This window comes from Ostrinia furnacalis, unplaced genomic scaffold, assembly GCF_004193835.3.
Source record: "Ostrinia furnacalis isolate ACB-3 unplaced genomic scaffold, ASM419383v2 OfSCF0319, whole genome shotgun sequence".
In the NCBI taxonomy this organism is placed as follows: Eukaryota; Metazoa; Arthropoda; class Insecta; order Lepidoptera; family Crambidae; genus Ostrinia; species Ostrinia furnacalis.
Window position 1 is genome coordinate 810398 of NW_021130558.1, and position 22035 is coordinate 832432.

The following is a 22035-nucleotide window of genomic DNA, read 5'->3' on the forward strand; positions in this document are numbered from 1 at the left end:
TTAAACAAGTTGACTTATTGTAAATACAATGCAATATAATTTCGTACATATCACAAAATCCAATTCTGTAAATATTAGTAGAGTAAGTATTTTTTATGCATTCCATTTTTATCTTTTAATATTATTTGTATATTTTGCAAAATGTATTTAGTTGTCCAGACAAAATGATGTAAGATGAAGAAGATTCCTATGTGGAGGACAAAATTGGTAATAAGATTGTTGGCTCAATTTTAAGGCTAAGCTCAAATTGTTATTTTATCGACAATAATGTTATCTATAGTCTATCCAATATAGCTTGACTAGCGGCCGCCCGCGACTTCGTACGCGTGAATCCCGTTTTTCCCGCTAATTCCCGTTCCCGTGGGAATTTCGGGAATTCCTTTCTTAGTGCACCTCTACGGTACCTAAGCTACGTCCCTTCCAAATTTCAAGTGCCTACGTTTAGCCGTTTAGGCTGTGCGTTGATCTGTCAGTCAGTCAGTCAGTTTCTCCTTTTAATATTTAGATTAGAATNCCGCCTGCTGCCGGCGCACGCGCTCCTGTGACGTCACCCAGCCTCCGCCTGCTGCCGGCGCACGCGCTGCTGTGACGTCACCACACCCGTCCCCCTCCCGATCAGACAGAGCCCGCCTGTCGCCACCGGTCGCCTGGCTGCTGACCTGACTGCGTAGTGCGCAAATAATTGGGAAAAAGAAAAATCTTTCTTCTTAAAAACATTGGAAATATTCACAACGACATCATCGTATTTAAACAAAAGAATTGCTATATCTTTTCAGTATTCATCTTATATTTTATACCTTCTACTGAATGACCGAAGAACACCTCTTTCCGGCGCGTATAACTTTGTGGTGGTGGTAGTAAAAAATATAAAATACGTGATCCCTAATATCAAGCTGTTTTCGTGTTACAGATACACAAAATTTTGTCCTTTAAAAAGATAAAGATTTCCGCTACGAAGACTAATGAATAATTAAGATATCACAGAATTTTATTGTTGAAAATTGTAAGTAACCTTCTTAACTATTTTATCTAATTTAACCACTCTATCTTACTTATCTATTTTTCTAAATTTTTTCATACTTTCGTATCTCGATCAACACTTACTTTTCTTTTCAGAGAAGATTTGTAACTACTTAACAACATATCAATTTGTATATTTAACATATCGTGTATTTACAGGATTTTCTCGAATTCGAAACTTTATGATACACCTTGTCGGACGTTAAAAATAAAATGGTTAAGTTTGCTCTTTTAAGATAAATCCCGTGTAGTAGTGTAAGCTCATATTGAGTACCCTCATGATTGAATACTCGCGACGTTTGAGATTCAAGATGCTAGCGATGCCAAAGGTGACTTAGATGGAACCACTTATGTTTATCCCCATTTAGATTAGTGAAGTGCGAACGATACTACATGTAAGCAAATGAGAATGTTATGTCTATTTTTGAAATAAATTCGATCTAATCGCCTTTTTTATACAAGTTGACTTATTGTAAATATAATGCAATATAATTTCGTACATATCACAAAATCCAATTCTGTAAATATTAGTAGAGTAAGTATTTTTTATGCATTCCTTTTTTATTTTTTAATATTATTTGTATATTTTGCAAAATGTATTTAGTTGTCCAGACAAATGATGTAAGATGAAGAAGATTCCTATGTGGAGGACAAAATTGGTGATAAGATTGTTGGCTCAATTTTAAGGCTAAGCTCAAATTGTTATTTTATCGACAATAATGTTATCTACAAGCAATAATAACTAACACATTGGATTCCATGTCTAAAAGATGTGTTCTGCGCTTGCCAAAATATGCTAACTTTGCGAGGTGAAAGGTCTGTTAAAGTTATAAGTAATTTTATTTTTAAATCAATACATTTATATACTTTTTAAACGAAGTTTTATTTTATAACTCGTGCTATTTTTAAGTGCAACCAAACCAATGCTTGTTTTAGACTCGTTATTGGAAGAGTGGCAGCGTCGGCCATAGAGTGGCGGGGTCGTTCAAGGCCACTTGTGGTAAAGGGCGGCAAAATACTACAGAACACAATATAAACGACCCCTGAATGATGGGTGGGACGATGATAAATTTTGACCAAAGGGGTACCTATCTAACGAAAATATCGATCTACCCTTATCAAGAGCTAGTCTGTGCCAGTGACTACTGCAAATCATAGTTACGATGAAACCGCCCACTGGCAAAAAAAAGCCACCGCAAATCAGTCGTTATTCTATAGGTCAACATTTTTTATTTCAGATTATTTTAGATGCATTGAAATCACGAAGAGTACTGTCATCATTTGTTATAATTTTCAAAAGCAAATAGATATTTTTTCAGATGCACCAAGTCTTCAATTTGTTGCTTGGGTTTAAACTAAACTGTAAGCTCGAAACAAACTTATTTTACCAGAGTGGCAAAAGACGCATCGATCAAAAACCCTGTTGTAAAAGATGCTATGCTGACGAGGTACGGGTTTAATCCGAGGTGTTAAATAAAACCAACCCGTTTGAGAGTTGCTCATCACATAGCACCAATTTATTCCTTATGTGATGTTGCAGGCTCTTTTCAACCACTGCTGCAACTTCTTTAATTTTTATTATAGCCAGAATCTATCGTAGAGCTTCCAATTCAACCTAACTATGATTGACTAGTTCCGGGGTCCCAGGGTCCCACAATTTGAATAAAATTCTGTTTTCATCAAGGCGGAGCGGAGCGAAGAAGAAAAGAAGTACTTAGGTATGTCGGGTGGATCCGTTTTTCTATAGAAGAACGGCGGCGCAGCGCGGTGCAGGGAGCTATGTTTGTGGCTATGTGGAGTGGACAGATGTGGATTTAATTAAAAATCTGATTGGTTAATTATAACACTTCTCCGCTTCCCTTCGCCTTCATGCAAACAGTTTTTCTTAGAAAAAAATTAAGCTGTATAATTTTTGATGCCTTTGCTAAAAATGCCAATCACATTATAGAAAAAAATTCAACATGACAATTGACAATTCCCAAATCAAAATGGCCGATTTTACACAATTTGACAAGTGAAGAGTTAACGTGAGAGAGAACGTGTTTATTTTTATTTTGAGATACTTGCAAGTATTTGGATAGATTACAGCGGATTAATATATTGCAACAAAATATATTATAATGGGTTCTAAAAAGCATAAGAAAGAATCGAAAAAGAAGAAGCACAGGAGCCGATCTCGCTCACCTCTGGATGGCGAGGAACGCGAACGTAAACGCCACAAGAAACACAAAGATCGCAAAAAGGACCGCTCTCCAGACGGTATGTGTTTGTCCTAATTCAATATTTTGGACGTCAGTAGACGGTGATCATTTCATTCCCCAGATAAGCTTTCAAACTGTAATTAAAATGCGATGAATGTGGGTACCCACACGCAAGATTGATCAAACAAAATACCCATGAGATCATCATCGTCTGTGGCGGTTATCCCTGTTGACAAAATAATGGCATATTTTGCTCGTTATTTCAGACTCGGTGGCATTCGTGATGGGCCACCGCGTCCCGAGCGCCGGCGCGGTGAGGTGGGTATGGTAGTGCCGTCGTCGACGAGCTTGGTGCTGCTGATTGATGAAGTGGAGATGTGTGTTTTGTAAAATTGTTCGTACCAATGAAGATACCCCATGTTTTCTTCAAAAAGTAATAAGCAATTGAACGGAATCATAATAATTTAGAAGTTACAAGGTCTATTTCGTTACGATCTTCTTTCTCAAAACTCTGATCATGTGCATAATGCAAGACCAGTCTGTAGTGGTTATTTTATTAAGATTTAATACAATAATAGTAGCTCTTATTAAAAAAATAATTAAGATGTAATCAAAAAATTAGGGAACATGTTTCATAATAGGTAGTCATAGTCATAATTAGCGGTTAATAAAATATTGCAGTGAAAATGATAAGTCACACTTATCAAACAAGAAAGAGAATTTCCAGCATGGCTAAATGCTGACAATGACCTCATTTGATTTATTTAGAAATATTGAGTATCCTCTTACTCCTTTTTTTTAAATTATTTTATGAAAAGACTAAACTAAAAGATGCTTGTTGCCAAATAGTCACACTGTAATGAATAACACTGATTCGTTGGGGAGAAAATCCCATCAAGTCAACTGGTAAACCTGCATTTTCTGACAGAAAGCCTGAGATTGATGATTATTCAAGTTTTTTTTTTTTACATAATTTTGTTTCTTTCTAAAGAAACCTCTTTACCCTGACACTAGGTACTTAATGTATGTTGGGCAGATAGGTGTCCTGACGAGTAATAGTGCGACTTGATGTGGTTTTTTTTCCCAGCAAGTCACAGTGTTACTCATTATGTGTGACTGGATGGGAACAAGCGCTATATGATGTGCCACAAGATCTTCAATTATTTCTATCATTTCTTTATTCATTATTAGCTTTCAAATATTTGTATTTCTGTCTATTTCACTATAAATAATTGGCACAAATCCTTGTATTAATCCTTGAATATCCACAAATTCTTCAATTGCTGTTTTGATTAACATTAATTCTGATGTAAAGTGATAATGTGAGTGAAAATCAGCATCAGTTTGATATTCTTAACAACACATATTTTTGTAGAATATTATTCTATTTATCCTTTATTTCATTCCATTGATCACACATACAAAATTAATTTGAACTGACCACTTCAGTAATTAAATACGTGGCCCAAATTTAATCTGAAGTGGGAGAATGTTTGGTGCAGGAGTGCAGGTAGTTGAAGCGTGCTTTTTCGTTGGTTGTAGTGGAGGAGGTGCCGGTGGACTCGCACCTGCGGCCGCCCAGCCCGCCGCCGCGCAGCCGCAGCGCCAGCGTCGACGTCGCCGAGCGGGAGCGTGACCGGCGCGCGAGGGAGGCGCACAGAGCACACAAGGATGACAGGTAAATGCACAACTAGTAGATTTACATGTATTCTATAGTCCGGTCGCCGAACACGTAAAATTTCGTCCAATGACCCCAAGCGGTCGCACAGTCGCGACAACAATATGATTACGTGCGAGCGATAAGGATGGCTAGCTTGGGGTCATTGGACGAAATTCTACGTGCTCGGCGACCGACTTTAGTAGGTCTACAGGTATTCTTCTACCAAATTAACTTTCTTGGCAGGCTTTAGTAGTTATTTTTTATTGCATGACTACTAGGCAGGTATTTGTCCAGTCAATGTTTAATAAGAGATGCCCAGAACGTTGATATTGAAACGCCCGTGTGGCATCTCTAAGTACCTATTCACTTTTGCCTTGAAGCAACCCAGGTTTGTGTGGGAAAGATATCTGCAGATTGTGTGTTTCAGTCCCCGGCTGTTTGCTTTAAAGAAGAGTAATTTAAATAGAACATGATTTCAAAATTTATCTATTTTTTTTATGCAGAAAAACTCATGTATTTGACCTACCTACACCTACCTATTCATTTGTTGTTATATTTGACAGCTTCGGAGACAAAAGTTTGGAGGCGGAGCGCCCTCGCGAGCGGGAGCGTGAGCCGTCTGGTGCGCGCTCGGGCTCGCCGGGGACCAGCGCCGGAAGTTCGGGCGGCGCGGGGACCGCGGGGGGCGGCGCGCAGGAGAGCCTGTCGGTGGAGGACACCAACCGGCTCCGCGCCAAGCTCGGCCTCAAGCCGCTCGAAGTCGCTGAGGCGCCCGCCGGTCAGTTACATATTGTTTAATTTAAATTCGTTCGTTCGTTTCAGCCAAATGACGTCCACTGCTGGACAAAGGCCTCCCCCAAAACTTTCCACAATGAACAGTCCTGCGCTGCCCGCATCCAGGCTCTTCCCACTACCTTTACTAGATCGTCGGTCCACCTAGTAGGAGGCCTGCCCACGCTACGTCTTCCTGCCCGTGGTCGCCACTCGAGAACCTTTCTGCCTTAACGGCCATCGTTTCTACGAGCTACGTGCCCCGCCCTTTAATTCTCCTGCGGATCTCATTTCTGATTCAATTATTGAATTAATATAAGTGAATAAAAGTTTCATGATTTAAATCGCGAATGGCGATTATTTTCATATTCTTTTGTAATCCTATTTCTTATTTGGAAATTACAATTTTTATAGAATCGTAAGTTCTGTTTGTGTTGTCTACATGCTGCAGTCCTAGCAACTACATTCATATGACCTTATTAACTCTAATTTCTCCTCCACAGACGACGGCAAGTTCAAGGACGACCTGGGCGAGTTCTACCACAAGCCGGCCGCCAGCATCACGCAGCAGAAGAAGGCCGACAAGCTGCGCCAGCGCCTCGACGAGCGCCGCGAGAAGCGCAAGATCGAGCAGAAGTAAGCATTTTTTCTGCATTCAGTGGATTTTACTTTGACGATTATTTTAATGAAGTGTCCTAATCATCGTCGTCGTTTCAGCCAAATGACGTCCACTGCTGGACAAAGGCCTCTCCCAAGGATTTCCACAACAACGACGGAAGACGTATGTAGCGTCGGCCGGCCTCCCACTAGGTGGACCGACGATCTAATGAAGGTCGCGGTTGTTCCTCATATACTTTTGTCAGCTAATGTGATACCTTGTTATTTTAGGCTCAAAACAACTTTGCTGGCGGACGAAGATGACGGAGAGGATGCCCTCGCATGGGTGAAGAAGTCTCGTGAGATTGAAAAACAAAAACGAGAGGCAGCTAAAAGGGTAAGTTATAATCTCTAATGGGAATCAAAATAAGTACACTAGGAATTTTGAAACTAGATTTATTTGTTTTTTACATAATATTTGAATGGTATTTAGTTTAGTCTTAACACGATTTGTAATCCGATTGCTTGCTGCAGGCGGCTATGCTGGACGAGATGGACGAGGTGTTCGGCGTGTCGGCGCTGGTGGCGGACGAGGCGCGCTCGGACCGCGCGCGCGCGTACGGCGAGCGGCAGCTGCGCGGCCTGCGCGTCGCGCACGACCTCGATGCTGTAAGTTACAGTACAATTTTATTGCGACCCTTAGAGAATCAGTGTAAGATCCGGTTATTATCAAGGTGGAGCGGAGCGGAGAAAAGTGGAAATTATTAAATCTGATTGGTTATTTAAAACACTCATCCGCTCTGCTCTGCATTGGTGGAAACCGGGCCTCACACGTGAATTGCTAGGGCGTTGCTGGACGGAACGTGCGTGTAATGGACTAAGAAGAGCCAGGAGAAGTTACGGGTAAAAGTGCAGCGGTACGATTATGGAGCAGCAACGCACTTTCTTATGCCGGCAGTACACTCGTCAAGTCTCGTCCGAGAGCGAGCGAGCGACAGCGAGACACCCCGAGAGGTGAGAACTCGCATTCGGCCTGTTCGTAGTCTCTCAGTGAGAGTGTACTGCCGGCATTAAAAATTGCGTTGCGACATCGCAATCATTCCGCTGCAACTACACAGCGTACTGGCAACGGTCGTGTGACATTCCCTATGTGCATCTTCTACAGGGTGTTAGGTAAATGGGTATATGAGCCGACACTAGCCCATGTTATAAATGGTATGGTGAAGTTAGAAAATTGACGTCTTCATTTTGATTATTTTAATTTTCATACAAATCGGATTTAATAAAATTTATTTTGCACGAAAATTAAAAAAATTAAAATGATGATATCATATTTCTGACTTCACCATACCATTTATATGACCATGTTAACATGGGCTAGTGTCGGCTCATATACCCATTTACCTAACACCCTGTATAAGGTGAAATAAAAATCGGGGTAAGAGGATATTTTATTTATTTAATCTTGTATAGTTAATATAATTTGTTTGATCCCTTTCCCAGCTGGAGGAGGAGCGCGACGTGGTGCTGACGCTGGCGGACGCGCCCGTGCTGGCCGACGCCGACGACGTGCTCGTCAACGTCAACATCGTCGACACCGAGCGCTCGCAGAAGGTAACCACCGCAGCCTTACCTGCTTACTGTGTGTCTATTGCCGGCCTTTTCAAGTGTACATGTAAGGGCCCTCGCCCACGGCGACTTTTTGTAGTGATGATGTCGCGCGTTTCGTAAACGAGTGGCAGCATCGCTATTTACTAATGCGCGGATGCAAACGCGCGACCGTGTCGGACGACATCGGGGAGAGAACGGAGGAAGTTACTGAATCGCGCTTGCATCGCGACAGACGCGCGTTTATGTGGGCGAGGGCACACAGCCAGCGACCGCATTGTGACTATCGATGCGAACGCGCGACAAAATCGCTACTGCATCGCTACAAAAAGTCGCCGTGGGCGAGGTGCATTACACGTGGCTACTGCTGACTCTTCTAAAATGGAATAATAATAAACATTTAATTTGCAGAACATCCTAAACCGCAAGAAAGCCAAAAGCGGGTACCAGGCGTACGACGACGAAGAGGAGATGGAGGCGGCCGCGCTGGGCTACCGCAAGCCGGTGCTGGCCAAGTACGACGAGGAGATCGACAAGGACGCCGCCGCGCGCGCCCGCGGCTTCGTCATCGGCGACCACGCCGCCATCGAGGCCAAGCGCTTCCGCGACATGATGGTGAGTGGCACGGTACCCTTGTCAGGTAGACAAGGAGCCTTGTCCGTCATAGACAAGGAGCCTTGTTATCATAGACATCATACAAGGAGGCTCTTGTATCTGACAAGGCTCGCCTTGCCTATGATGACGGAGGTTCCTTGATTAATGCAGGGAGCCTTGTCAGATACAAGGAGCCTCCTTGTCCATATAGCCTTCTTATCATCATGATAGGAGCCTTGTCAGATATCTTAAGGAGCCTTGTCCGATATAAGGGGCCTCCCTGTCATAATAGACAAGGAGACTTGTTTTTACAGACGAGGAACCTTGTCAGATACAAGGAGCCTCCTTGTCATCATGGACAACGGGCCTTGTGTGGACAAAAGGGGCCCTGTCATCATAGACAAGCAGTCTTGTCAGATACAAGGAGCCTCCCTGTCATCATAGACAAGGAGCCTCTCTGTCATCATAGACAATGAGCCTCCCTGTCATCATAGACAAGGAACCTTGAGAGATACAAGGAGCCTACCTGTCATCATAGACAAGGAGCCTCCCTGTCATCATAGACAAGGAGCCTCTCTGACATCATAGACAAGCAGCCTTGTCAGATGCAAGGAGTCTCCTTGTCATCATAGAAAAGGAGCCTCCCTGTCATCATGGACAAGGAGCCTTCCTGTCATCATAGACAAGGAGCCTCTCTGACATCATAGACAAGCGGCCTTGTCAGATGCAAGGAGTCTCCTTGTCATCATAGACAAGGAGCCTCCCTGCCGTCATAGACAAGGAACCTCCCTGTCATCACAGACAAGGAGCCTCCCTGTCGTCATAGACAAGGAGCCTCCTTGTCATCATAGACAAGGAGCCTCTCTGTCATCATAGACAAGCGGCCTTGTCAGATGCAAGGAGTCTCCTTGTCATCATAGACAAGGAGCCTCCCTGTCATCANCATTGAAGAAACACTGCTGTTGCATTTACTCCGTCGTCGTCGACGAAAGAGAAAGAACCGGTCATTGTGGGTTTAAGAAATGTTATTGAATAGAGAACGAGACTACACACACCGACGCCCATGCTCTATTTTTTAATGTTTTATTATGGTAGCCTTCTAAATTCGAGTTCCATATTATTTCATTGTTTTTGACAGCACTAATTTTTTAGCAATTTCGAATCAATTTGTTCGGAACTCATTAGGTGTGCGTGTAAGCTCCTGGACTACTGACAGTTGACCTTCAAAATGGCGGAGGCGGCTAGCTGTCGCCACCTGCCGGCGGCGGCCGCGAACGCGTCGACAGCACGTCGGCAGCATGTCGACAGCTAGCCGTCGCCTTCTGACGTCGACTGCAGTTACATGCGTCGACAGCAAAATGCTGTCCGTGTGTAAGAACCCATAGACATCATACAAGGAGGCTCTTGTATCTGAAAAGGCTCGCCTTGCCTATGATGACGGAGGTTCCTTGTTTAATGCAGGGAGCCTTGTCAGATACAAGGAGCCTCCTTGTCCATATGGCCTCCTTATCATCATGGACATAGGAGCCTTGTCAGATATCTTAAGGAGCCTCCCTGTCGTCATAGGCAAGGAGCCTTGTCAGATACAAGGAGCCTCCCTAGACAAGGAGCCTTGTTTTTATAGACGAGGAACCTTGTCAGATACAAGGAGCCTCCTTGTCATCATGGACAAGGGGCCCTGTTATCATAGACAAGCAGCCTTGTCAGATACAAGGAGCCTACCTGTCGTCATAGACAAGGAGCCTCCCTGTCATCATAGACAAGCAGCCTTGTCAGATACAAGGAGCCTCCCTGTCGTCATAGGCAAGGAGCCTTGTCAGATACAAGGAGCCTCCCTGTCATCATGCAGCCTTGTCAGATGCAAGGAGCCTCCCTGTCATCAAAGACAAGCAGCCTTGTCAGATACAAGGAGCCTCCCTGTCATCATGCAGCCTTGTCAGATACAAGGAGCCTCCCTGTCATCATGCAGCCTTGTCATAGACAAGGAGCCTCCCTGTCATCATAGACAAGCAGCCTTGTCAGATACAAGGAGCCTTAGTGTCGTCATAGACAAGGAGCCTCCCTGTCGTCATAGGCAAGGAGCCTCCCTGTCATCATAGACCAAGGAGCCTCCCTGTCATCATGCAGCCTTGTCAGATACAAGGAGCCTCCCTGTCATCATAGACAAGCGGCCTTGTCAGATGCAAGGAGCCTCCTTGTCATCATAGACAAGCAGCCTTATCAGATACAAGGAGCCTTAGTGTCGTCATAGACAAGGAGCCTCCCTGTCGTCATAGGCAAGGAGCCTCCCTGTCATCATAGACCAAGGAGCCTCCCTGTCATCATGCAGCCTTGTCAGATTCAAGGAGCCTCCCTGTCATCATGCAGCCTTGTCAGATACAAGGAGCCTCCCTGTCATCATAGACAAGCGGCCTTGTCAGATGCAAGGAGCCTCCTTGTCATCATAGACAAGGAGCCTCCCTGTCGTCACAGACAAGGAACCTTCCTGTCCTGTCATCATAGACAAGAAGCCTCCCTGTCATCATAGACAATGAGCCTTCCTGTCATCATAGACAAGGAGCCTTGTTATTATAGACAAGGAACCTTGTCAGATACAAGGAGCCTCCTTGTCATCATGGACAAGGGGCCCTGTCGTCATAGACAAGGAGCCTCTCTGACATCAAAGACAAGCAGCCTTGTCCTTGACATCATACAAGGAGCCTCCTTGACATCATATACAAGAGGAAGGGGAACAAGGGGGTGTGTGTGTCGTTTAATAAATGAAACAAGCAAGTAATAATGTATTGTTTGGCAGCGGCAAGAGCGGCTGGCGGGCGGCGTGGAGAAGCGGCTGGAGTCGCTGCAGCTGCCGCCGCTGCAACTGGCCACCGACTACCTGGACGAGCACGAGATCAGCGCCAAGTTCAAGAAGACTAAGAGGAAGGTACGTCGCTGCAGCTGCTTTGTTGTATTGAAGAGGACAGACGTGTGTAACGTTTAACAACGCGCATTCTAGATGTTGATGGCACTAATATGTAAATATTATGCGTTACACACTTCTGTACCCGGCCCAAGCCATCGTACCGTTAGTGTGGTATTGGCACAAAATAAATAAATAAATCTTATTGAAAACATCTTAGACTGGATTGCACCTTACTTTAACTTTGACAAACGTCAAAAATTACGGTTCGTTAAAGTTATAGTTCCAAAATACTGAACTGTCCTGTGCATGACATTGACAGTGGGGCGCCACCGTCAATACCGAATCGCTAGTTCCGATTTTTGCCATGTTGGAAACCATATAGTTGAACGATGGTAGCGCCCCCCTGTCATTGAGTTTGGCGGGACAGTTCAGCGTGGGTCATCTATACGGTCAAAGCTAGGTGGTGTAACTCAGCCTTAAAATAAAAAAAAAAGTTAAAATTACATACATGATCTCAGGCAAAAAGAGGCTTACATTACTTTATTAACACATACAATAAGTAATTTATTTGGTTTTTGCAGGGTAAAATTCGTAAGAAGGCTAAACAAGAACCGATAGACGTGGATGATTACGAGGCGGGTACGGCGCCATTGGAGACAGATGATACAGGTACAAAAATATCGATTATATTTCTATATTATATCATTTACGCTTACATGTAAAACCCGGTCTGTGAGCACATAGAATTTTGTCTAATGACTTCAAGCTACCCATCCTTATCGGTCGCGCGTAATTATATTGCTGTCGCGACTGTGTGACGGGCGCCCGCAGTGAGTGTGCGAGCGCGACAGCAACATAATTACGCGCGAGCGATAAGGATGAGTAGCTTGGGGTCATTGGACAAAATTCTACGTGCTCACAGACCAGACTATAGAAGAATGAAGCAACTGATGTTTATGTTGTGTATCTACAGAGGTGGGCGGCACGAGCGCAGGCGGGTCCCAGCGCGGAGCCCTGGTGGAGGACGAGGCGGAGGCGGAGCCCGACGCGGAGCTGCAGGCGGCGCTGGCCCGCGCGCGCCGCATGCGCCAGGCCGCCGCCACCGCGCGCGCCATGCCCAAGGTGCTGACCTTGACCAGAGTAAATACAAATGAGTAGGTCATCTTCATAGAAACTTCATCGGCGCAACTCCCCGCTAATCCACGCTAAATTTTGTCAGTGTGTGCGTGCGCGCCGTATACGTGTTGGTGCGCTCACATACAAACCGCGCTCGATCGTTTCTATGAAGATGACCTACTCATTTGTATTTACTCTGCCTTGACGCACAGCAGGATTTAGCACCTACAACACGATTGAGCTAAGGGCTCGCGCGCACAAGTGACTTGTCGCTGTCCCGTCGCTACGGTGCGCTTCTGCATACATCTTCATCCATGGACACAAGTCACCCGTGCGCGCACTCCCTAAGGGTTATATTTCACCGGGACACCATGGCGGCGCAACCAGTCGCCGGCTACCAACAAAAAACAGCTCTATAGAGAGTTACTCACCTGGTGTCCGTTTGGTTGCGCAAAGCTGTATACATTTTGTTGGTAGCGGCGACTGGTTGCGCCGCATGGTGTCCCGGTGAAATATAGCCCGAACTGTGCACCTCGCTGGAATGCTACTCGCTCCCAACCCGCACATCTTGCGTTCGCCCCATCCGTAACAGAGCGTCATAATGCACGTGACGTTCAAGCTGCCAGGTGCGCAGTTAACTCTAACATGACACGTTTTACCTTGTGCAGTCGATACATTGTAGTCATGTCAACCTAATGTCGCATAAAGTAAATAATAATAAATAAAACAATTTTATTGCCAAAATTGTTACATAATTTGTGTTTAACAGCGGCTCCTTAGGTAAATGTAATAATAACATATTTTACAGGTGGAAGAGATCCTGGAGAGCGTGAAGGAGGAGGTGAAGGAGGAAGTGGAGGAGGCCCCGGAGGGCTGCATGGTGCTGGACGCCACGGCCGAGTTCTGCCGCACGCTGGGCGACGTGCCCTCCTACGCCGGCGCCCGCGCCGAGCGCCCGCCCGCGGTAAACACGCCTACTTTCCTTCTAAAGCCTGGTCCGTGAGCACGTACAATTTTGTCCAATGACCCCAAGCTACCCATCCTTATCGCTCGCGCGTAATTATATTGCTGTCGCGACTGTGCGACGCGCGCCCTCAGTGTGTGCGAGCGCGACAGCAACATAATACGCGCGAGCGATAAGGATGGGTAGCTTGGGGTCATTGGACAAAATTCTACGTGCTCACGGACCAGGCTTTAGAAGCTTCCTTGGTTGTGCAACACATTAATGAGCTGCCACACTGAGGGATTGCAAGCGTTTTCAAGGCGACGCGGCGGAGTTTTCCTCGTCTCCGCCGCGTCGCCGCTCTGCTTTGGAACCGCTTGTAATCCGCCAGAGTGGCAAACCCCTAAAGATCAGCGCACATATAAACAAAAGCGCGGAAAAGCGGTTGCCTCCCGGCACGATACGTGTCTAGTGATTTGGATCGCTTTCCCGCCCTTTCCGTCTCTGTGTGCGCTAACTTTTACTGTTGCATAATATACAAGAACGCGTCCTGAAATTAGCACGTCACTAATATGTTTCACGCGTTTCAAACCCTCTGGTGTCAGAGAGACGTACTAATTTTGGGGCACCTGAATATTCGTACAATTGCTAAGAGAGCAGCTCGCTAATAAGGAGCGTACAAGCCAATGAGGGCTATCGTTTTAGCGCTCACCAGTAAGGTCCTGTCACTTGCTAGTAGCGTAGACAGTGGCGCCAATTTGGGAGCGCTAAAGTGGTAGGAGGACTATCACATTTGCACTCATCAAGATGGCGCCACTGTAGAGTAAGGTCCTGTCAATCGCCAGGGGTGCTAACTGTTAAGTATAAAAACGATAGCCCTCATTGATTACAGTTAAACGAGACTTATTTCCCTTGTTGCCCGGCAGGAGGCGGCGTTCGACGACATGGAAGTGGAGGGCGCGGCGGAGGCCCGCGGCGGCGCCTGGAGCCGCGTGGACGTGGGCAGCGACCAGCCGCCCGACATCGCCGCCGGTAACACACAAACATAATATTTCACATTATTTCATAGCTATCAGTGTGATGAGGAAGCCAGTCTCCGCACAAATGGGGCCGCCGACTACAGCCACACCGGTAGGAGATGAGCTACGTTTTAACGGAATCGTATGGAATCGCCGTGTGGCATCCACTCGCCGCTCAGTGCGCGGCACGCCACCGCATTCCAAAAAAAATCTAACCGATCACGTGGCGCCCACTGATAATGTTGGTGGCTGGTGGCCCCGTTTGCGCGGAGCCTTAGGCCGCTTTTTGACTTGTCGGCGCGGCAGCGAAACGACATCAGCACGATTCATACAGCATTTCAATGGAGCGTTCCTGATGTGAGTGAGTGCCGCCAGCGGCGCGCACGCACACACTGACAAAATTCGGCGCTAATCCACGCTAAATTTTATCAGTGTGTGCGTGCGCGCCGCATACGTATTGGCGCGCTCACATACAAACCGCGCTCGGGCGTTTCTATGAAGATGACTTACTCATTTGTATTTACTCTGGTGCCGCGCATGCCGCGCCAATCGGGAACGCTCCATTGAAATACAGGTGCTCGGTAAGCTTTCGGTACTGCGTATGCCGAGCGTGCTGATGTCGTGTCGCTGCCGCGCCGACAATTCAGAAAGCTACCTTATATGATTTGTAGTACCAAATCTTGGTTACATCGGATGAATGAATGCTCTAAACTTTCCGACTTTATTTCATGTAAAGCTTGTGGAAAAATAGACTGGTTTTAGTGTCACGCGGACTGTCAGTGCTGATCGCTCCGCACAGCCGATCTGTATGAACTGCTAGGGAGCGGAATGGACCGGACCGCATTACTCTAAAACTCTCCCTAGAAGTTCATACAGATTGGCCGTGCGGAGCGGGTCCGCACCGGACGGTCCGCATGACACTAAAACCAGCCTTAGGCTTGATTTCCTCCTACGCTGACGTCGGTCGCGTACATCGGTCAAGCGTACGAATAAACACAATGTTCTATAAAGCACCGCACTGCAACGCCGTCGTCAGCGGCAGATGATTACATAGAACTAGTGTGTAATCGTGCGCGCCGCTGACGTCGATCACCGATGTCAGCCTAAAAGGAAATCAAGCCTTAGAGTAATGCGGTCCGGAGGAATCGCTCCGCTCCCTAGCAGTTCATACAGATCGGCTGTGCGGAGCGATCCGCACTGCCAGTCCGCGTGACACTAAAAGCAGCCTTAACGATTACCGTTTGCTTGCAGGCGCGTCGGTGGGCCTGGAAGCGGAGCCGGCGCTGGGCGCGGGCGTGGCGGGCGCGCTGCGGCTGGCGCTCAGCAAGGGCTACCTGGAGCGCGCCGGGCCCGCGCCGCCCGCGCGGGCGCCGCACCACCTGCTCGCCGCCCGCCACTACTCCATCGAGGACAAGGCGCTCGGGTCTGCAACATTTAATAACATGCTTTCAACATAATCAAGATACNGCAAGGAGCCTCCCTGTCATCATAGACAAGCGGCCTTGTCAGATGCAAGGAGTCTCCTTGTTATCATAGACAAGAAGCCTCCCTGTCATCATAGACAAGCGGCCTTGTCAGATGCAAGGAGTCTCCTTGTCATCATAGACAAGGAGTCTCCTTGTCATCATAGACAAGGAGGCTCCCTGTCATCATAGACAAGGAGCCTCCCTGTCATCATAGACAAGGAGCCTCCCTGTCATCATAGACAAGGAGCCTCCCTGTTATCATAGACAAGCGGCCTTGTCAGATACAAGGAGCCTCCTTGTCATCATGGACAAGGAGCCCTGTCGTCATAGACAAGGAGCCTCTCTGTCATCAAAGACAAGCAGCCTCTCTGTCATCATGCAGACTTGTCAGATACAAGGAGCCTCCCTGTCATCATAGACAAGGAGCCTCCCTGTCATCATAGACAAGCGGCCTTGTCAGATGCAAGGAGTCTCCTTGTCATCATAGACAAGGAGCCTCCCTGTCGTCATAGACAAGGAACCTCCCTGTCATCACAGACAAGGAGCCTCCCTGTCGTCATAGACAAGGAGCCTCCTTGTCATCATAGACAAGGAGCCTGCCTGTCATCATAGACAAGGAGCCTCTCTGACATCATAGACAAGCAGCCTTGTCAGATACAAGGAGCCTCCCTGTCATCATGCAGCCTTNACATCGCGAAAGAGAAGCGCCTGTGCTACCGCTGTCTTCAGCCCTGGAATAGAACACACAGATGCCCAGGGATACAGTGCAGAGTAAATGGGTGCAGAAAGACACACCACAGAATACTGCACCATGAAACCGCTGCGCCTACAGAAAAAGTGAACGCAATAGTTTCACTTACGCACGTCGAAAAAATTGCGGATAAAAATCGATCAGGCGCTAACCGAAACCGTCGTTCAAAGGCAATATCATCGCATAACCGGCGGGAGTTGTCGCAAGATAGAAACCGGCGGGAGTCATCGCCGCTTCCATACCGGCGGGAGGCACCATGGCGTGATAATAGAAGAGAACACCATAGAAAGTTCGTCAACCGCACATCGTCCGTTTCACGCCAAATCTCCGATATAAATCGACAGCGTCAACCTATAGAAGATGCAGTAACGAACTGGAGTTTGAAGACTCCAGTACCGGCAGCTACAGCACCGTGATAGTCACCTCCGCCACCCTTTCACCGAGCAGAAACAGCAGTCGTCCTGCTAGCTGTTTTTCTGCATCGACGAGTCCGTCGCTGCACGGCGGGAGTATGTGCAGGACGACTACTAATCGGCCGAGCGGAACCCTAAAAACTACAAAAGAAACCGCAGTAAATACGTATACGCAACTATAGCTATAGTTATGTAATAAATCATCGGCGCTCGNTAGCTTCGGCGCAATGCCGATCACTGACGTTTGTCAACAAAATGGTGCTTGACTCTTGAGACAGGCTAAATTACACCATATTGTGAATGACATTGAGCATACATTTTATTAAATATCTTCGCGAAGTAAAACTTCTGTACGTAGTACTTATTATTATTCTGTGCTACTACTTCAAAATCTCGTTTAGAATCGTAATTAGTGTCCCATATGGAACGATACATTCCAAATCAATTTAACGCGGCACTGATCGACATCGTCGTACCTCGTTGCAATTTGTCTCGGTGCAAATGGGCCACCGACCACAGCCACCGGTGGCCAGCGACGGCGACTTAATACACTTTTTGTATAGTGGCGAGTACGAGCGGACACTACTACTACTGCCACCGGATACACGTATGCAACGCGTCTATACAAAATATATTAAAAAGTTTGATAAGTCGCCATCGCTGGCCACCGGTGGCTGTGGTCGGAGGCTCATTTGCGTCAACACTTAGTGTTGTAGATTTCCACGATACAACATGGCATCGTGATTTTTATGAGACCTAAAAATACCAGTTTACAACAACTATAAACTAAATTAAACATTGTCTACAGCGAAGACGACAAGTACGGGCGGCGCGAGCGCGGCGGGCACTCGGGCCCGCTGCAGGACTTCCGCGAGAAGAGCAACTTCCGGCCCAACATCAAGCTGGAGTACGTGGACGACGACGGCCGCCCGCTGTGCCCCAAGGAGGCCTTCCGCTACCTGTCGCACAAGTTCCACGGCAAGGGGCCCGGCAAGAACAAGCAGGAGAAGCGCATCAAGAAGGCCGTGCAGGAGGGCGTGAGTGCACCCGCTGACTACTATCGGGTTGACGCAGACCGTCCAATTCGCATTTCGTCATGAATTCAAAAATAGTCATCTGTTAATAATCAACTTTTGCTAATGGGACAGTCTGCGTCAAACCCTATCTTTGCCCTCTGCCCCTCATGGTCAACCCTCACGCCCGTAGCACACCTCCGCCGCGAAACCATGACAGTGAAAGGATTTCAATATACATCTCTGCGTTTACTTGGTCTCGTTGCTAATGTGGTGACGTGATTTCAGAGAATTATATTGAAATCATTTCGCGGGCGGAGATGTGCTACAGGCGTCAATGTTGACATATTCACGACTATCCTATCTCTCCTTTTTCTTACTACACTAGGCCTCGTCTACACCAACGTATTATCTAATTCGAAACTAATTGTAGAAACGACCGTAAGAGCCTTGCCACACTGGCGGATTACAAGCGTTTTCAAAGCGGAGCGTCAACGCAGCGAACACCCCGCGGGTGCGCGGCGGACACGAGGCGGAAACGTTAAGCCGGGTCCAGACATGTATCATTTGCCCGATCCGATCACCGTATCCGTATCGTCAACGTGTATCATGATCGCATATTACCCGGTTATTAACCTCTTTAAGCATCCGTGACGTGTTCGCCGCGGAGCCGCGGCGTTTTCGCTATGTCACCGTTTAAAAAACGCTTACAATCCGCCAATGTGGCAGCTCACTAAGCATGCCTACGACATGCATGTTGGTGTGGACGAGGCAAAAAAAATATTAATAAATACGCACCTTATAACCGACGCGTTGTCTGTGCAGCTGATGAAGAAGATGAGCTCGACGGACACGCCGCTGGGCACGCTGCAGATGCTGCAGGACAAGCAGCGCGAGACGCACTCCGCCTACATCGTGCTGCAGGGCGCCAAGCGCGAATCCGGCGCCTAACCGCTCCCGGCTGCCAGCCCATCGGCGCTGAAATTAATTACCAATACATTCACAAAAACACATTTCATATGGCTTTTGGTTACAGTTTATTAAGTACAAAATGTAAATTAAATCACCTCTCTTGAGATTCCAAAGTATGCTTTTATAAAGGTAGTTTTCAAAGTAAAACTTGAGGTACACCTGCACAGAAGTATACATTTTGAAATTAACCGTAACCATTAATGTATTTGAATTTTGGAACAGTGCAAGATGTACATTTTCGCAATTTATTCTGAAATAAAGAATGGATTATAAATTAATATTCTTTTTTTTTATTTACGCCACAAAAAAATGTTTAAAAAATTAACACAATGGTGCAGTCACGCCGTGGTGCAGTTACTTGGCTTTCACATTTTTTTAACCATAGATACAACGGAGTTTTTAGTAAAAATTTAAGATTGACACACCTAGGTATAGTTCCAAAATACTGGACTGTCCTGTCGATGACATTGACAGTTCAGCGTGGGTCATCTATAGATATATAGTTCCAAAATACTGGATTGTCCTGTCGATGACATTGACAGTGGGGCGCCACCGTCAATACCGGATCGCTGGTTCAGATTTTTGCCATGTTGGAAACCATATAGTTGAACGATGGTAGCGCCCCCCTATCATTGAGTTTGGTGGGACAGTTCAGCGTGGGTCATCATAGAAGCCACGTTGGAAACCATATAGTTGAACGATGGTAGCGCCCCCCTGTCATTGAGTTTGGCGGGACAGTTCAGCGTGGGTCATCTATAATCTTAAATTTTATATGTCAATCTTAAATTTTTACTAAAAACTCCGTTGTATCTATGGTTAAAAAAATGTGAATGCCAAGTAATTTAAAAAAATAAAACAATAGTCAAAGATCGTACACAAAATATTTACAACTCATTTTACATTAAAAACAATGTCTAAAGCAATGACCGAGCGCTACTCCAAAGAGTATACCCCGGAGCGCCCCACGCCGCTCGACTTGCCGCTGTTCCTGCCCTACGCCTGCTCCCAGCTGCAGGCGCCCTTCGACGTGCGCGTCAACGTGGAGCTACAGGGTGAGCACCGCCCTACCGTAATAATAACCCAGCTTAAATCGCTCACAAAATTACTGGTAACGCTTGTTAACAGACGAATACGTCAGCAAGACGGCAGAGGACAAATCAAAAAAGGGGAAATCGGCCAAATCGACCGTCCAGCACACGTCGCGCACGTTCGACTCGCCGCAGAGGCAGGAGGAGTCGGCGTCGGCGGCCGCGCCGCTGCAGCTGGCCGACGACGACGACGAGCCCGTCATCGCGCTCACCGCCGTGTGCGACGCGGCCGGCGCGCTCGTGGAGCTGGCCTTCCGCCGCGCGCCGCAGCTGCCGCGCCTGCTGCTCAAGGTGCTCGGCATGTGCGTGCCCTTCCACCCCGCCCTCGCGCGCCTCACCGTGCGCTGGGGCCCGCTCGGCGGCGAGGCGCTGCACGAGCTCGCCAAGTTCCTGCCGCTGTCGCACATCACCGACGTGTGCCTCGACGACTCGCCCGTGCCCGAGTGCAACTACGACCTGCTGCTCGAGCGACCTTCGCAGCTGCGCAGCCTGTCGCTGGCGCGCTGCCAGCTCGACGACCGCGACTGCCGGCTGCTGGCGGCGCGCCTGGCGCACCCGCTGCCGGCCGCGCGCACGCTGCTCATGCTGTCGCTCGCCGCCAACGTGATCTCCGACGACGGCGCCCGCGCGCTCGCCGCCGCGCTGCGCAGCAACCGCGCGCTGCAGTACCTGAACCTGAGCGGCAACCGGATCGGCGACGACGGCGCGGGCGAGCTGCTCGGGAGCCTGACGGAGTTCCCGCTGACCCACGAGGAGCTGATCACGAAGCGGCGCCGCCGGCTCGAGTACCTGCGGCTGAGGGACGAGGTGACGCGGAAGTGCCACGCGGAGCTGGCGGCGGCCGAGAGGGCGCAGGACGAGTTCAGCCGCAGCGGCAAGCGGCGCCAGACGGTGGGCGGCGGGCGCGGCGGGCGGCGCACGAGCGCGGCGGGGCACGCGGCGGCGGCGGCGGGCGCGGGCGCGGACCCGCTGGCGCTGAAGGCGCAGGCGATGGCGGGCGAGCTGCTGGGCCGCCCGCACGCGGACCCGTTCGGCGCCGAGGGCACGGTGTCGCGCGACGGGTACGTGTTCTCGGCGGGCAACCCGACGCTGGTGGCGCTGAACCTGTCGTACAACGCGCTGGGCTTCCCGTCGCTGGCGCGGCTGGCGGCCGTGCTGCGCTACCAGGAGCGGACGCGCGCGCGCGGCGGGCTGCTGCGCGTGTTGTTGGAGGGCAACGCGCTGCCGGTGGCGTGCCGCGAGCTGGCGCGCGTGCAGGAGCTGCTGGAGCGCGCGCTGAGCTGGAAGCTGGCCAAGCCGCCGAAGACGAAGCCCGAGCGGCCCGTCGGGAAAGCCAAATCCAAGTAGAGACGTTTCCGAAACGACTTTTTTTCGCTGGTTTTACTCGTGTTTGAGATAAGTTTTAGTCTGCCCGTGAATCGTTTCTCGGACCTTAACGTTTAGAATAATTTTAGGTCTAGTATTAGAGACTATAATATACTTACTGTTAAGACTTATTTATTAAGATAATTTTACGTAGCGAAATAAAAGCTTTTGTAAAATATCACAGCTTTTTTATTATAATTACATAATATTGCTAGTTAACATAATTTATTAAAAAATTAAATATAATGATTTATTACAAATTCCTGAAATAAACAACATTGGCGACGGTCTAGTCAAGTTTTACCTGAAGCAGCGTTTTTCTTTCTTAAGAAGACGTTAAATATTTATTAAATTCGAACAAAACTGATCCAAACACCTTCAGTATTTCTATAAAGTAAACACACTTGACAGCAGAGGCGGGGCAAGACCTAAATTTGATGTGGGCAAGACAGATTTCGCGAGGCCTTGTTCTGTGGCGACCTGAAGACGGATTTATATATAACTAGCTTTCCGCCCGCGGCTTCGCCCGCGTGGAA

General features: G+C 47.8%; 2 protein-coding genes across 2 annotated transcripts; both read left to right on the forward strand.

Moving 5' to 3' along the window:
* Positions 1-3017: 3017 nt before the first annotated feature.
* Positions 3018-19324, forward strand: LOC114359293 (U4/U6.U5 tri-snRNP-associated protein 1). Its single transcript, XM_028313617.1, has 16 exons — positions 3018-3279; positions 4764-4899; positions 5460-5659; positions 6156-6288; positions 6541-6646; positions 6784-6918; positions 7753-7863; positions 8269-8472; positions 11246-11374; positions 11935-12022; positions 12327-12475; positions 13278-13433; positions 14339-14444; positions 15683-15854; positions 17870-18098; positions 18900-19324. The coding sequence occupies exons 1-16, from the start codon at positions 3141-3143 to the stop codon at positions 19023-19025; spliced, it is 2319 nt and encodes a 772-aa protein (XP_028169418.1). The 5' UTR covers positions 3018-3140; the 3' UTR covers positions 19026-19324.
* Positions 19325-19783: 459 nt separating this feature from the next.
* Positions 19784-21641, forward strand: LOC114360208 (uncharacterized). The gene is made up of 2 exons (XM_028314821.1): positions 19784-20098; positions 20172-21641. Exons 1-2 carry the CDS (start codon positions 19957-19959, stop codon positions 21479-21481), a joined length of 1452 nt encoding a protein of 483 aa, XP_028170622.1. The 5' UTR covers positions 19784-19956; the 3' UTR covers positions 21482-21641.
* The last annotated feature ends 394 nt before the right edge of the window (positions 21642-22035 follow it).

Bases quoted from the DNA above. Each gene is read 5' to 3' on its own strand.
- LOC114359293 (XM_028313617.1), top strand. From the start codon at position 3,141: ATGGGTTCTAAAAAGCATAAGAAAGAATCGAAAAAGAAGAAGCACAGG. The intron at 12,023-12,326 runs GTACAAAAATAT...GTGTATCTACAG, and splicing joins ATTGGAGACAGATGATACAG to AGGTGGGCGGCACGAGCGCA. The intron at 18,099-18,899 runs GTGAGTGCACCC...TTGTCTGTGCAG, and splicing joins AGAAGGCCGTGCAGGAGGGC to CTGATGAAGAAGATGAGCTC.
- LOC114360208 (XM_028314821.1), top strand. From the start codon at position 19,957: ATGTCTAAAGCAATGACCGAGCGCTACTCCAAAGAGTATACCCCGGAG. The intron at 20,099-20,171 runs GTGAGCACCGCC...GCTTGTTAACAG, and splicing joins CGTCAACGTGGAGCTACAGG to ACGAATACGTCAGCAAGACG.